General features: G+C 42.7%; 2 protein-coding genes across 2 annotated transcripts; one reads left to right on the top strand and one right to left on the bottom strand.

The window, feature by feature from the left end:
* The first annotated feature begins 779 nt into the window (after window positions 1–779).
* On the top strand, window positions 780–6,889 carry pnn (pinin, desmosome associated protein). The gene is made up of 9 exons (XM_030044450.1): window positions 780–937; window positions 1,407–1,484; window positions 3,067–3,138; window positions 3,460–3,535; window positions 3,795–3,889; window positions 4,118–4,193; window positions 4,660–4,815; window positions 4,961–5,099; window positions 5,300–6,889. Exons 1-9 carry the CDS (start codon window positions 825–827, stop codon window positions 6,553–6,555), a joined length of 2,061 nt encoding a protein of 686 aa, XP_029900310.1. The 5' UTR covers window positions 780–824; the 3' UTR covers window positions 6,556–6,889.
* Window positions 6,890–7,770: 881 nt separating this feature from the next.
* gemin2 (gem (nuclear organelle) associated protein 2) lies at window positions 7,771–12,048 on the bottom strand. Its single transcript, XM_030044451.1, has 10 exons — window positions 11,722–12,048; window positions 11,525–11,612; window positions 11,134–11,223; window positions 10,994–11,053; window positions 10,791–10,907; window positions 10,362–10,406; window positions 10,205–10,273; window positions 9,894–10,004; window positions 9,643–9,701; window positions 7,771–8,276 (listed from the first exon to the last, which is right to left on the bottom strand). The coding sequence occupies exons 1-10, from the start codon at window positions 11,841–11,843 to the stop codon at window positions 8,240–8,242; spliced, it is 798 nt and encodes a 265-aa protein (XP_029900311.1). The 5' UTR covers window positions 11,844–12,048; the 3' UTR covers window positions 7,771–8,239.
* Between the last annotated feature and the right edge of the window lie 1,653 nt (window positions 12,049–13,701).

Here is a 13,701-nt window from a genome sequence, read left to right as displayed (position 1 = left end):
AGTATGAGTGGAAGCAACAGGAAAAAGAAAGTAATTATGAGCAGATGAAGAACTGGTCACAGAAACTTGAGTAGTACACTGTTTATCACTGGAAAACACCCAGCTGGCCATTGTAATCAGTGTCAGGAAAAAGAGACAGTGGGGTATGGCCTGATCTCATGCAGGAAATACGAAAAGGAAAGGTGGGCCAGTGATAACAGGTTTATACAGGCTGGGATGAGTGGAGGTGAGGGTCATAAAAAATTTGGTTTATATTTTTTAGAGCAACTGGACGAATTACAAGATTCTAACACACTCTGCCAGCGACGATTAAATCCAAAAGGAGACAATGCTTAAAGGACGTACAGTACAACACACCTCAAGAACTCCTGTATGCTCTCAATATTTCATTTATTTATAATTTTTATACACATATTTATTGGAGACAGGGTTACCGTCTTCAAAAGACTCCACCTCTATTGTTGTTTTTCTTTACCATTCGTGTTTTGAATGTTTCTGTCTCGTGTATGTTGTTTTTTACTGTTGCTTTTATACTGTCTCCTTACTATGACCTGTCAGGCACTGCATTTTCCTTCAGGGTCAATAAAGTGAATCTAATTTAATCTAATCTAATTAAAAGCAACAGATATAATATAGAAAATTTAGTGTTATTCTTTTTTTCCCTGCTAATCGATTGACACTCCAGTCCAGTAGGTGGCGGTAATGCGCCTGAAAGCCGGTGTGCAAACCGCCGTTCAAACTAAAAGAAGGAGAAGAAGAGCGATGAAGAGGAAGTTCTTCTCTGTCACTTTGACGTTCCAGGTTTACGCTCACTCAGAGCCAAGATGGCGGTGGCGGTGCGGAGCTTGCAAGACCAGCTCGAAAAAGCCAAAGAGAGCCTAAAGCATGTGGACGATAATATCCGCAAACTAACTGGACGAGACCCCAATGAGTCGAGGTAACGCGCTGCACGAGCCTTGTGAAGTTTAATGTGGCCTCTGCTGTATTTCTGAAGAAACGCTAATGCTAACGCTAACTAGCGTGCTAACACGCTGTTAGCTAACTAGCTAGTTAGCCAATCAACATCGGCATGGGCTCATGGAGCTGGATGTCCTCTTAGCAAAATTAGCCAAACTTAGTCCGTGTGCTTGACCTTACTCGGCATATATGAATAAGAGTTTATAACCAACAACCACAACTCAAGTGATTTTCTCAGTTATCGAGCTGTGTAAGCAATGCTAGCTAGCTTAGCGTCAGGCCTGATGTGAAATGGGACACAGCTACGGGCTAAATTTAGCACCGAACGCGAACGGTGTGTTTATATAATGTTATGTAGAGCTGGCGTTCCTGTGTTGTTTTAGTGTTTATAGCTGTGTGTTGTCTCCAATAAGCTATAGTGCATCTCTCTCTCTCTGTTGTTTGCACAGACCGGGCCAACTGCGCCGGCTCAGCGGCCCCATGGCAGGCCCCGGAGGAGGTAGAGGCAGAGGGATCAACCTGCTCAGGTAAGCCCCCACCCCCCCAGCAGCCAGGCTGACCTCGTTTACCTGATGTGTGATAAGACTCCATTCTTGGGAAACTGTATTTAGATTACATTTTCAGCTGCCTCTCACAATTTAGATGATAATATCATTAGAATTGTAATTGTACCTGTTTTTTGGAATACTTTTTTCCACTGCTGCTATATATTTGTTTTCTTGTCAGTGTCAAAGCTATAACTCACTTTATCAAAACCTTCATTATGAAGCTCTCCCTGCGATGAATTGTGTATGTCCACATTTCTCCAGTAAAATTTATAGTTGATTTTAAACTCAATCTACAGACTTCAGTCTTTCCAGTGAGCCAGCATGAACAACACCAGGACTCTAGTTCAGACCTCAGTTGAAACAGATCCTTAAATAATGTCATCAGTAACACCTGTGTTTATCTGCTGCACATGTCAAAATGGTTGCTGTGGAAAAACGTGTAGTGATTAATTTCAAAGAAATGCACTCATGTTCTGTTATTTTCCTGTTGATACATATATGGTGGTTATGGTGACTATCACTATCAAGCTGTGCTGTTGCATCGAGTCACAAGCACATATCTCATATATGGCCCATATAGATATAATCCACTCAGCAGCCATTATTGTATACATCCATGTAATTTAGTGAAAGGAGAAAATGTGACTAGTAATTCATACTTCTATGACTGAAAGATTGTGCTACTAGAAAAAAATATGTTAAGTGCAGTTTTGGATTGTCATTGGCCTTGGGTTTATTGTCGGGGTGGGGAAAAATGATTCACATAAGTATAGTGATTATTTTTAAAATATTTTATAAATACTTTTTATTGCTTAATCGATTTACTAAAGATATTGGTATCATGAAACTAGACAAAGGATTTCGTTGGTACCAAGTATGTCATTCTAGATTGTCTGAAAAGGGACAAAATATCTCTCTAAATTTAAGATAAGTTTTGGTGAGGGAAAAACTTGCATGGCCCCTTCATAGGGGGTCCCCTGACCTTTGACCTCCAGATCTCTAAATGAAAATGGGTTCTCTGGGCAGCCATGGCTCTCCCCTTTGCAGACATGCCCACCTCATGCTAATCCCATGCAGTTTGGGCCACAAACCCTGCAGTCCACATGTGTTCTTGTGGCCTGTTGTAAAATGGTGTGTTTGTGCAGACTGGAGCCTAAACAGTCTTGGAGTTGCATCAGTTGGCTTTGATTGGAAAGCTGAGACTCTTGTGGATTCAATGAGCTCATTGTGACCTTTGAGATAGTTACAGCTTCATGAAACTTTACATCCACAAACTAGAAGATAATCCATAAAACAAAAATTGCAATAAAGTATAATACCGAATCACAATACATATCGAATCTGCACCCAAGTATCGTGACAGTATCGAATCAGAAGGTCAGCTTATCATCCTACCCCTTTTTTATTGTATGCTTGCTAAACACAGTTCAGTTTCAAATAGTAGGCAACTGATAAAGTGTTTGGGCTTGGACCTTCATGCTTGAGTACTGAGTAGTGTGCTAGTTGTCAAATGAAAGTTGTTGATATTAAATTTGAGGTTTGCTCTTGCGTCCTGTTATAGGCGTGGTCTCTCAGACATGGGAAGCGGCGGCCCCCCTGCTAAGCAGAGGGACATCGAAGGCGCCCTGCTAAGGTGAGATTTCACTTCAGTCTTCTTTAAAATATAAACCTATTTGGCTGAAAACCAAGGTAATGTATTAGGAGTTTGTTCCATTGTGTGGTGGTAGGCTGACCTGACTCCCTCGTGTTTATGCAGTAAACAGATGGAAGCCTGTAACTGAGTCACTTTGATTTTTGGCTTTCTGGCTGGTATGAGGCCACAGTTAGCATGTCTACCCTAATGACTGTGATAGTACAACCATTTTGGATGTTTGCATTGGTCATTTACTGTCTACAGTGAAGATGTTTGTGTATGTGTTGGTGTTTTAATCTTTGTTATTTTGTGTGTGTGAAGGCTGGCTGGGGACCAGAGGGCCAGGAGAGACTCGCGTCACGACAGCGACGCCGAGGATGATGACGATGTCAAAAAGGTAGGAAGAAAGGGATGAGTGTATGGTTAATGTTGTATAAATGTTGGTGGATGATTGTGCAGAAACCTTTTGGGCGCCCCATGTGAGCAGCCTGTGAAAACAAGATATAATCCTCCTGTTTTAAACCAGAGATGGTTTACAATCACATGTAAAAGCTGTCTTGCATAATAACATGCTGACAAAATGCAGGTATGACATATTGATGCCAGGTGGAAACGCATTGCTAACACATGGTCTTTTATGTGGCTGCTCTCCTCAGCCGGCGTTGCAGTCGTCTGTAGTAGCTACCTCCAAGGAGCGAACACGCCGAGACCTCATTCAAGACCAGACCATGGATGAGAAGGGCAAACAGAGGTGGGTCAGCTTGATGGATAGAGATTTGTGTTAAGAGTTGGTATTTTTGAGTCAACATATGTTTTAAATGGTTGTGATCCTTGGGACAAAACTGTGTTGCTGTAGCCACAAGTAGTAATGATAGAATACAGGAAAATTGACACACAAAAAAAGAATAAAGCAAATGCATAGTATTACGCAAAACACTGCTGGTAATTGCAATAATTTGTGTGTGTTTGTGTCTTTCAGGAATCGGCGTATGTTTGGCCTGCTGATGGGGACCCTGCAGAAATTCAAACAGGAGTCCAATGTTTCTTCAGAGAGTGTGAGGAGGCACACAAATCACACCGTGTTAAATCTCCCATGACTCTGCACACCAGACTAACTACACTTTAACCATTTGTATAGTGAAGGATATCACCTGTGATTACAGTCCATCACAGAGCACATTTGACTGACTGGAAGCTAACAGATATAGGATTTCTTGGCTGATCATTTTAATAGAGTACCACTGTTCTGCTCCACTAGTTAGTTAAGCAGTTCTTCATCACGGCCATGGTGGTACACCCCTATAGAACAATTGCTTTCCTGTTGCTATATATTTTACCTTTTGTGATACTGGAGAAATTGTACCAACACAAGTATTTTTCATACAGTTTACAAATCAGAAACATGCTAATTGAAACACACCTGCTGACAGCGAGTGTAAGTGAGATACCTGGCAGTTGAATGCTGGGCTACTGCAGCTCCATGCAAACTCATTTTCTTCTCCTCTCTCTTTCTCCCCTTAGCAAAAGCGACGTTGTGAGATCGAGCAGAAGCTGGAGTCTCAGGCTGAGGCAGAGAGAAAGAAGGTGGAGAGCGAGAGAAGAGAGCTGTTTGAAGAGAGGAGGGCTAAACAGACTGAGCTGAGACTACTGGAACAGAAAGTAGAGCTAGCTCAGCTGGTAAGAAAAAATAAAACTTAAGGGCACTGGAGAGAGTCAACATGACACTAAAAACAGATGTCATTTGATTTTAATATGTTCTTTGGGATAAAGCACATTTCACAAATGTATGTTTCTTGTTTTTTAATCTTCCCTCCATCCACAGCAAGAGGAGTGGACGAGCCACAATAATCGTCTGGTGAAATACATCCGCACTAAGACCAAGCCTCATATCTTCTACCTACCTGGGAAGATGTGCTCTGCCACACAGAAACTCCTTGATGACTCCACAAAGAAACTAAATGGTGAGCAGGGCTGTCCTTTTGTGGATTCACACGGCCCATTCTTATTTAATGAATCTTGTTTTTTGCTTCATATCTATTGGTTTTTCTTTGTTTCTCTTTTCTGGATCATATCCTCCTTGCAAGGATTTTGGGGAAAATGTATGAATAGCTTTATGAAATGTGTTTATTAATACTTATTATGTCTGTGTGTTTCTGTATAGCTGTGTTTGAGGAGAGGTGTGAGGCGTTTGCCGAGCACCTCAGCAAGATGGAGTCCCGACCCCGGCGACAGCCAAATCGCGACCCAGATGCCATGGCAATGAAGACGGACCAGTCGGCGGAGGGTAAGCCAGCAGGCCAGGTAGTAGTCAAGGTGACAGGTAATCGGGGTGATGCAGAGATAGAGGAAGACGAGGAGGAGGAAGACGAGGAGGAGGAGAGGGAAAGGGTGGGGGAGAAAAAGAAGGATGAGGGAGAGGAGAGGGAGGAAGAAGGGGAGAAGGAGCGGGTGAAGAAGGCAGGGGAGGAAGAGGAGGAGGCAATGGAGGTTAGTGAGGAGGGCGGTGAGGATAGGAAGGAGGGAGAGGAGGAGGTTAAGGGCAGAGATGAAGGGGTGGAGAAGGGGGAAAAGCAGGTGAGTCCAGGATCAGGGGACGTGGAGATGGAGGGAGGGCTAGAGCAGGAGGAGAAGGTTGAAGGAGAGACGGAGAGAGTCGAAGAATCCACAGACCTCCAAAAGGAAAAGACCCAGTCCTCTGAGCCAGCTGTGCCCAGCCACAATGCACCCAACGCCAGCCACCAGCCCCAGACCAGCCCCCTCCTGGGCAAACCAGAGGTGGAGTCCTCTGAGACCCAGGAGGCCTCTCCAACCCCACAGTTACAAACCCCCCTGACCCTGCCCGGGCTGGAGCAGAGCGCTCCTGGCCCTGAGCTGCCCTACGATGCAGAGGTGGAGAAGCAGGGGGACCAAGGCAAAGCAGGGGGCCCAGCACCCCAAAAGCTTCAACCAGAACCCCAAGAAACGCCCAGCACTGTCCCCACTCCAAAAGAAGGGGAGGAGGGGAATGTGGGGAGAGGGAGGAAGAAGGATAAAGAGCAGAGGAAAGGCCGCAGTCGTAGCAACAGCTCCTCCTCTTCCTCCTCTGGCTCCTCTTCCAGTGGAAGCTCCTCCTCATCATCTGGATCAAGCCGCTCCTCTTCTTCGTCATCCTCCTCCTCGTCGTCCTCGTCCAACAGCAGCAGCCGGAGTCGCAGCCGGGACAACGGCAAGCGCAGGAGGCGGCCATCGGACAGGAACAGCGAGAGGAAAAAAGGAGGCGAGAGGAGTCACCGTAAGAGAGGAGGGAGCAGCGGCGGAGGAAGGGACTCCAAGGGCTCCAAAGAGAAGAGGAAGCGGAGGAGCGAGGAAGGAAGGGGGAGGTCATCTCGGAGCGATAGGGAGCATAAGGATAGAGACAGGAAGGACAAGAGACGCTAATTTGGTTCCCAGTGTGCGTCCCTGTAGCTGAGCTGAGAACCACAGAAAAATAAACCTCCACTTCTTTACTTAACGACACATGAGATAACAAATCTTTTTAAACTAGCCCTTCCCCTTAAAATATGTTTTCCATGCCAAGGCTCATTCAGTTGTTTTAACATAGGAAAATGTTTTCTCATGTGGAAATCTATATGAAGATGTTTAAAAAGTACACTAGACAGATGGATTTGTTTTTTTTAAAAAAACAAAACAAAACATGGGAATCTAAGGTTGTCTTTAACTCGACCTAGATTTAGACAGGAGGTTTGAAACAAAGAAGTGGACTTTTTTTTTTCCAGTGCCAGTTTAGGATTTGAGTGTTACTGCTTCATTTTAGTCTCATCATTTTAAATCCGAATGTTTTATCTCCCTCCAAACATTTGGTTTTTACAAAATACTTAGTGGAGCATTGACAGCAGGAGTGTAGGGGTTGGAGTTTTTTGTTTTGCTTTCACCCCTTGTTTTTGTCCCAGTCATATTAAGGGCTGGTTGGTGGCTTTGGTGAAAGTGGTCGTTGAGGTAGTTGTCTTTTTTCTTTCTTTTTTTTTCTCAAGTCAATGTGATGACACCAGAAATTCCCTTAAATATGTTCACTATTTGAACAATGTAAAGGCCTTCCTATCAGTTCATTTGAGTCAGTGTATGTCATGAAAATACATTTTTTTATTTTCTACAAGTGAAGACTACTACAAATAAAAGGTGAGGAAATAATAAAAACAGTTTCCTTGTGTTTTTTTTGTGAGACTGAACTCAACATAGAGACAGTTCCTTCAAGGTGTTCACACATGTATTTGTTGAGTTGTTAGGCATTGACATTGGTAGGAGGTGACTTTGAATCACAGCTCCTTTGTGTCTGCAGTTATGGGGTAAACGGACACACTGTAAACTATAAATGAAGACTCATTGTATAGAAAATAGTGCCACTCTTTGTGGCTAGTTCAAATAAGTAGACTGCCATGAGGAATTATGCACGGAAAGAAAAGCTCAACTTGTGCAAAATATTTAATTCCGAACTGCGTGAGACTAGGAAATATTGAAATGTTTTTAAAAGTTCAGTGACAGTACTGTCAGCTATACTTGAAATCTGTTTTTCTGACAGACACTTGTACATCTAACTATAAACATCTGTCACAGCTTTATAAACACTTGTTGACCAACAAAATGTACAGGCCTCCGTTATTTTAGAAAATCTTTATTTAATAGATACGTTTGAAATTTTGTAGCTCCTTTAAACCCAGGAACAAACTAGTAAAAATAAAAAGTTCCCAGTAAAAACAAATGGATATTACAAACGTGCATCAAATACAGTGCCGGCTGCCATCCAGTTGGTTGTATCTCATGACTTCAATGATGTGGGAAAAATAACTGATGTTGATAACAAATGAGGGAACATGATAACCCTGTTCCCTCTGTGCCATGACCGGCTTTCCTCCCAACCTGGGCAGAACACCCTCCATAATGTGTACAGTGCTGAGAACACCAACTTATTCCTCTCCACTGATTTGGGTTCGATCGTCCCACTTCTCTGTAGAGCAGTTTTGACACCAGTGAGCATCTGAACCTGATTCCCATACACAGATTTCTGCGGCCGGTCCTCATGCTTCATATTCTCTGATTCTTCTTTGATTTCTTCAAGAGATCAGTGTCACTCCTGGTCTGCCAGGTCATTCTGCTCAAAGTACCTGCAGAGCAAATGTGACACCGTCGGCATTCTTTCATGTGAATACAGTAGTTATGTGCACAGCGGCTCAGTGGCTGTGAAGAACCTGATTGACAAGTGATTGAAATATTTTTTCCATCAACCTTTTAACTCGTTCCATCAGCTGCTATTTCCAGAAACTGAAAGCTTTAGCTCCATTTGTGCTTGACATGATAAATATGATAAGGACAGACTGACACGTCAACAGAATGTCTGCTCAGGTGTTATCAGCTTTAAAAAGCCACCCTGTATCCGTCCAAAAGTAGTTTTTACTGCTGATATTTGGCATTATATACTACTCACAAAAAGTTAGGGATATTTGGCTTTTGGGTGACATTTATGTAAAATGTAAAAAGTTCACGCTACAGTGATATTATATCATGAAAGTAGGGCATTTAAGTAGAAGCATACACTGGTGATTTCCTCATCTCGAACAATTTCTTGAAACAAAAGCCAACAACAGTGGTGGATATACCACAACAAAAAATGTCAGTGTCAATAACTTGTCATGTGCCCTTGAGCATCAATTACAGCTTGACAACGACGTCTCATGCTGTTCACAAGTCGACTTATTGTCTGCTGAGGCATGGCATCCCACTCTTCTTGAAGGGCGGCCCTCAGGACATTGAGGTTCTGGGTACAGAGCTCCGAGCCTCTACACGGCGACTCAGCTGATCCCATAGGTTTTCTATGGGATTCAGGTCTGAGAAAGTGCAGGCCACTCCATCTGAGGTACCCCAGTCTCCAGCAGCCGTTCCCTAATGATACGACCTCAATGAGCTGGAGCATCAAACACCTGATGTGAATTTTGCCATTAAACTCCTTGTTAGAGAACAGCAACTTGTGCAAAAAGTACTGAAACATTGAACAGTTGGACATGTGCATTCAAAAGTTTACAGAAGGTCACATTAAGTTCACCTGTAAAGGTTAGAATGCATTTTAGGTTCATCCTGAAATTTCACCCGAAAGCCGAATATCCCTAACTTTTTGTGAGTAGTGTATGTATTTTTTATAGTGGTGCATATTAATACAACTGTCAATTCAGCAAGAGAACAAAACTATAATTTTCTTTGTTTTAAAAAAAAATCTTTAGAAAAGCCTGTCTGAAACTGAAGATGCATTTGTTTTCACATTCTTTCAAACACTGATACTGAAACTGGTATCAGTCATGGTGGGAACAACAAACAACAACATTGTACTCTCCCTGATAACTGGCATTATGAAAGTACTTATGTTTTAAAAATGAACATGATGAAGTTTGTGAACTTTCTGTATAAATTAAATGTGACAGCTTTTATGGTTATTTTGGCCTAACCACTACAACATAATGTGGACTGAATGGTAGTTACCGGGCAACGAGGCAGATGAGCAGGTTGAGGGCAGGCAGTCTCTCATCCTCCTGGCTTTCCTGTGGCATCAGGGACAGATGGACACTGTCAGGACTGACAACACACCACAACAAATACTGACAGATATTTAAAAAAATAACATGAAACTTTCTCAAAAGCAAATCTCCATTTCACTACGAGTGATTTATGAACTGCCCGTGGTGATGGAGTCTATAGCTAGTTCATTGACAGCAGCTGAATTTACTGAATACCATAGTGCTGCGGAGCTGGGCACATCTCCTGGCCAGCTGTCTGATGAGGGAGTGGGCTTCAGGCAACAGAGGCTTCTCCAGACACGCCAACAGTGCATACAGCCACTGGCCCTGTTTCACACATGCACACACACACACACACACACACACACACACACACACATAGAGGAAACAACTTCACTGCTTGAACAAACTGTTTTAGTCATAAGCGTTTGTCAGCAAAATGATAGGCGGCACTTTTTACCAGCACCAGTAGAGTTACGGAAAACAAACATCTGGCATGCAACTGCTAACTAACTAATCAAACTCACCAGTTGAGGCACAAAGTCTCGCTCCTCAAACCAGGTGATGAGAATCTCCAACACCACCGACACTGTGGCCTGGAGACCCAGAGAGAGAGAGAGAGATGAGAGGGAGAGAAAACAACTGGAAAGGACAAACTAGAGAAAAGTGTGTGAAATTGTTCACCTGGTTGAGTCTGCTGATGATGCTGAGGAAAGGAGGGAACCCCACCTGGACACACACATATTGATAACATCATATCAATAACACTGAGGTGGCTGCATGCTTATTCAACCAGACCAAAGCTGACTGAATACTCCGGCATCCACTACAGCTGGGCTGCTGCTAGCCACCTACTAATGGAGTGAAAGTGTAAAGAAAAACGTAATGATGTAAAATTTATCAGATTGCATGACTTTACCTGTCTAAAATACTCTTCTCAAAACAGTGATATTGACACTGGCAACATTGATTTTAAAAGAAACAGAATTTCAGCCACAAGAATATGACTGGAAGTCCAAAAGTACTAATATAAGTATCTAAATAGTATCAATACTATCTAAATACAGGTACACAGTTCAAACACTCTTAAACCTTAAACCCTTGCCCACGTACTTTACAGTAGTCCAGTGCTGGCTCTGAGTCTGCGTCTGTGTTGCAGGACGAAGCACCCAGACACACCTTCTCCCCTAAGCAAAACTTCTTCCAGCCCTCCTCGTCTGTTAGCTGTGGCTGTGGGAAACACAACACACACACACGGTTACTTGTCATAAAGGCAACCAGATTCACAGACAGTGAAATGAGGTGAATCTTCTCACCATCAACACGTTGTCATCCAGAGTCTGACTGCTCCAGTGTCTCCTGTGCTTGGTGATGCTCTGAAAGCACAACACAGAACATGCGTCACGCCTGGCTCGGTGCAGGTGAATGCGCGGGTGGAGAAGTGGTTGTGTTTTACCTGTCTGACGTCTGAGAAGCTGCTGACTTGTTGCTGCTGCCACTTTAGGCTGGGGGAGAGACCCACCGGAGCGGCCGGGCAACCCGCCACCTGACACACAGCAGACACAAGAGCCTCAGCATAATGTTCTTGACTTACTATCACCCTATATACATTTAGTAGGACTGGACAATATGATACAGTTACATACCAATACTGTGATATATAACACGATAGCTGAGATTCTGGATATCATAATGTGGTGATATTGCAGAAGTGTTGTCTTCTCCTGGTTTTAAAGGGTTTTGTAAGTCTTTCCTCCCTCTTACTGAGACACACACACACACACACACACACACACACACACAGTCCTCACGTTACAGTAGTGTGTACAGAGCTCGTGTGCACTCACAGAAACATTGACGGTTTGCTTCTTCTTCTTCAGTTTCTTGGGGTCGATCTGCGCCACCACCACCTCCGGACACAGCGCCGCCTCCAACCTGCCACAGTACACACAGTTTGTGCTCAGACACGCCACCAGCAGGCCGACCAGAGCACGTCTGACCGGCTCACCATGACCAACACACCCGGAGCATGAGCTGAACTTACTGGACCTGTCGCAGGTACTCCTGCGGGTTTCTCGGCGTGCCGCTCAGGTCCAGCTCCTGCGCGTCGCCTGCTGTCTCCACCGGCAGCAGCCTCGGCATCAACTCCTCCACGTCCGACTTCATTGTCAATTAAAACGTTTTATTCAACTAACAAACAAATTCTTATCACGCCTAAAAAAAAAAGTAGATAAAAAGTTGCTGCCACAAGCGACTTTCCCGTTTACAAAATAAAGTCTTTTAGTGACCTAAACAAACAAGTTTTTCACAACTAACAGGCTAAAAACGCAAACACAGCAGCCATCTTGGGTCTGAACGCGGAGTGATGACGCCTTAAATGTGCGCGGCGATATTTATTTATTTATTTATTTATTTATTTATTTATTTATTTATTTATTTATTTATTCCCCCCTCTTTTATTTGAATAAGGTCAGGTTAAATCAATGAAGTATACATGTTACCTACATTTTTCTTTAGAACAGATTCTGCAAATGTACTTAAGTATAACAGTAGTATAAAAATAAATTGCAATGGACAACAAATATAATGAAGGGAAAACAAACAAACAAAACCCTTCAGGACCTACTAACTAACTGGAGAAAAGCGTCTAAGTAATGGGACACTTCTTGCCAATTGTGATTTCTGAGTTTTAAAATTTCATGAGTCAAATATGTTTTAAAATCTATTTAAAATGTAAAAGGAGGGTATTAAAAAAAAAAAAAAAGCCAAATCATTTTATTTATTTTTTAAAATTTTTATTTATTTATTTATTGTTTATTTATTTATTGCGAAATTTCCCCGTCGCAGAGCTGGTTGCCATGGTAATAAACACCGCACGTGTATCTCTCACTTACTGCCCTCTCCTCACCCACAGATCAAAGTCCAAACCTCCTCCACGTTTTACCTCGCCACCATAATAATCAATGTGGATATGCGCTGTTTTTTCTTATTTACTTCAAAGTAAAATGCAAATGTGGTTTCAATGGCATGAAAACAAACCTGGAAAATAAAAGGAAAAACCTGTGCACCAGTAAAGCTGTGCAACTGAGGGAAAGGTGGATGTTAATGATTATCTCAGTATTAGCATTATATCTTATCTCAGCTCTTCATTTGCCATCAAGGCTCAGTGACAGCAGCAGCTTGGAGGCAATGTCCACGTAGCCAGCAAAACTAACAGCTGAAGGGATTTTTTCCTCTATTATGGGATTTATTTTTGACTTGAAGCACTGCTGCTAAAACATCAAGAATGGCTGTTTCATGGGCTAACGTATTCCTGTGGAGTGCAGGCATGATTTTTGTGATTTTGCCTGACATGAATCAGGGCTTGCTGTCTGACTACAAGATCTGTGGAGATCCTGGCTGTGAAAGTAGGTAGTAATCAACAATATATATGTATAGCATAATGATAATTAAGTCCATGTTGTAGCATTCATTCTCTTAGTGATGATGTTTTTTCTTCTCTAAACATCTCTATGAATCTGTTTCTGTTCCTATGACATGACATGCATGCCTCTCTGTGTGTGTGTGTAGGCCTAATGAGCAGGGTGCAGGCCATCAGGGACTACCACGGTAAGGACTGCCGCTTCCTGAGCTTCAGAAAAGGAGACGTCATCTTTGTTTACCACAAACTGACCGGCATGAGACAAGATCTGTGGGCAGGAAGTGTACGTCTGATGTCTCCGTCTTTTTGTCCATCTCTTTGTCTGTCTGTTCGCCAGTCTGCATCTCCGTCTCTTTTGAGACAGAGCACAGTGAATATGCATCCCAGAGGCTGTGTGACGCTCAGTGGGTTATTCAGGATGTCAAAGGGTTCTGATGAAGTCATGGAAATGTTTTCAGTTATTTTATTTACACTTAAGGCCTTAAAAAGTCTTGATCATAGCTAAAAATGCCCTCTCTGGTATCATATTATGTTTTTAAGAGTCTTACAAATATGGTTCTTTTTTTTTTTTTTTTTAAATATTAGATTGACAAACAATTTGGC

The sequence above is a fragment of the Myripristis murdjan genome, chromosome 22 (genome assembly GCF_902150065.1).
Source record: "Myripristis murdjan chromosome 22, fMyrMur1.1, whole genome shotgun sequence".
NCBI classification, from domain to species: Eukaryota; Metazoa; Chordata; class Actinopteri; order Holocentriformes; family Holocentridae; genus Myripristis; species Myripristis murdjan.
Note: the sequence above shows the minus strand (reverse complement) of the source record. Positions and strands in the feature narration are given on the sequence as shown.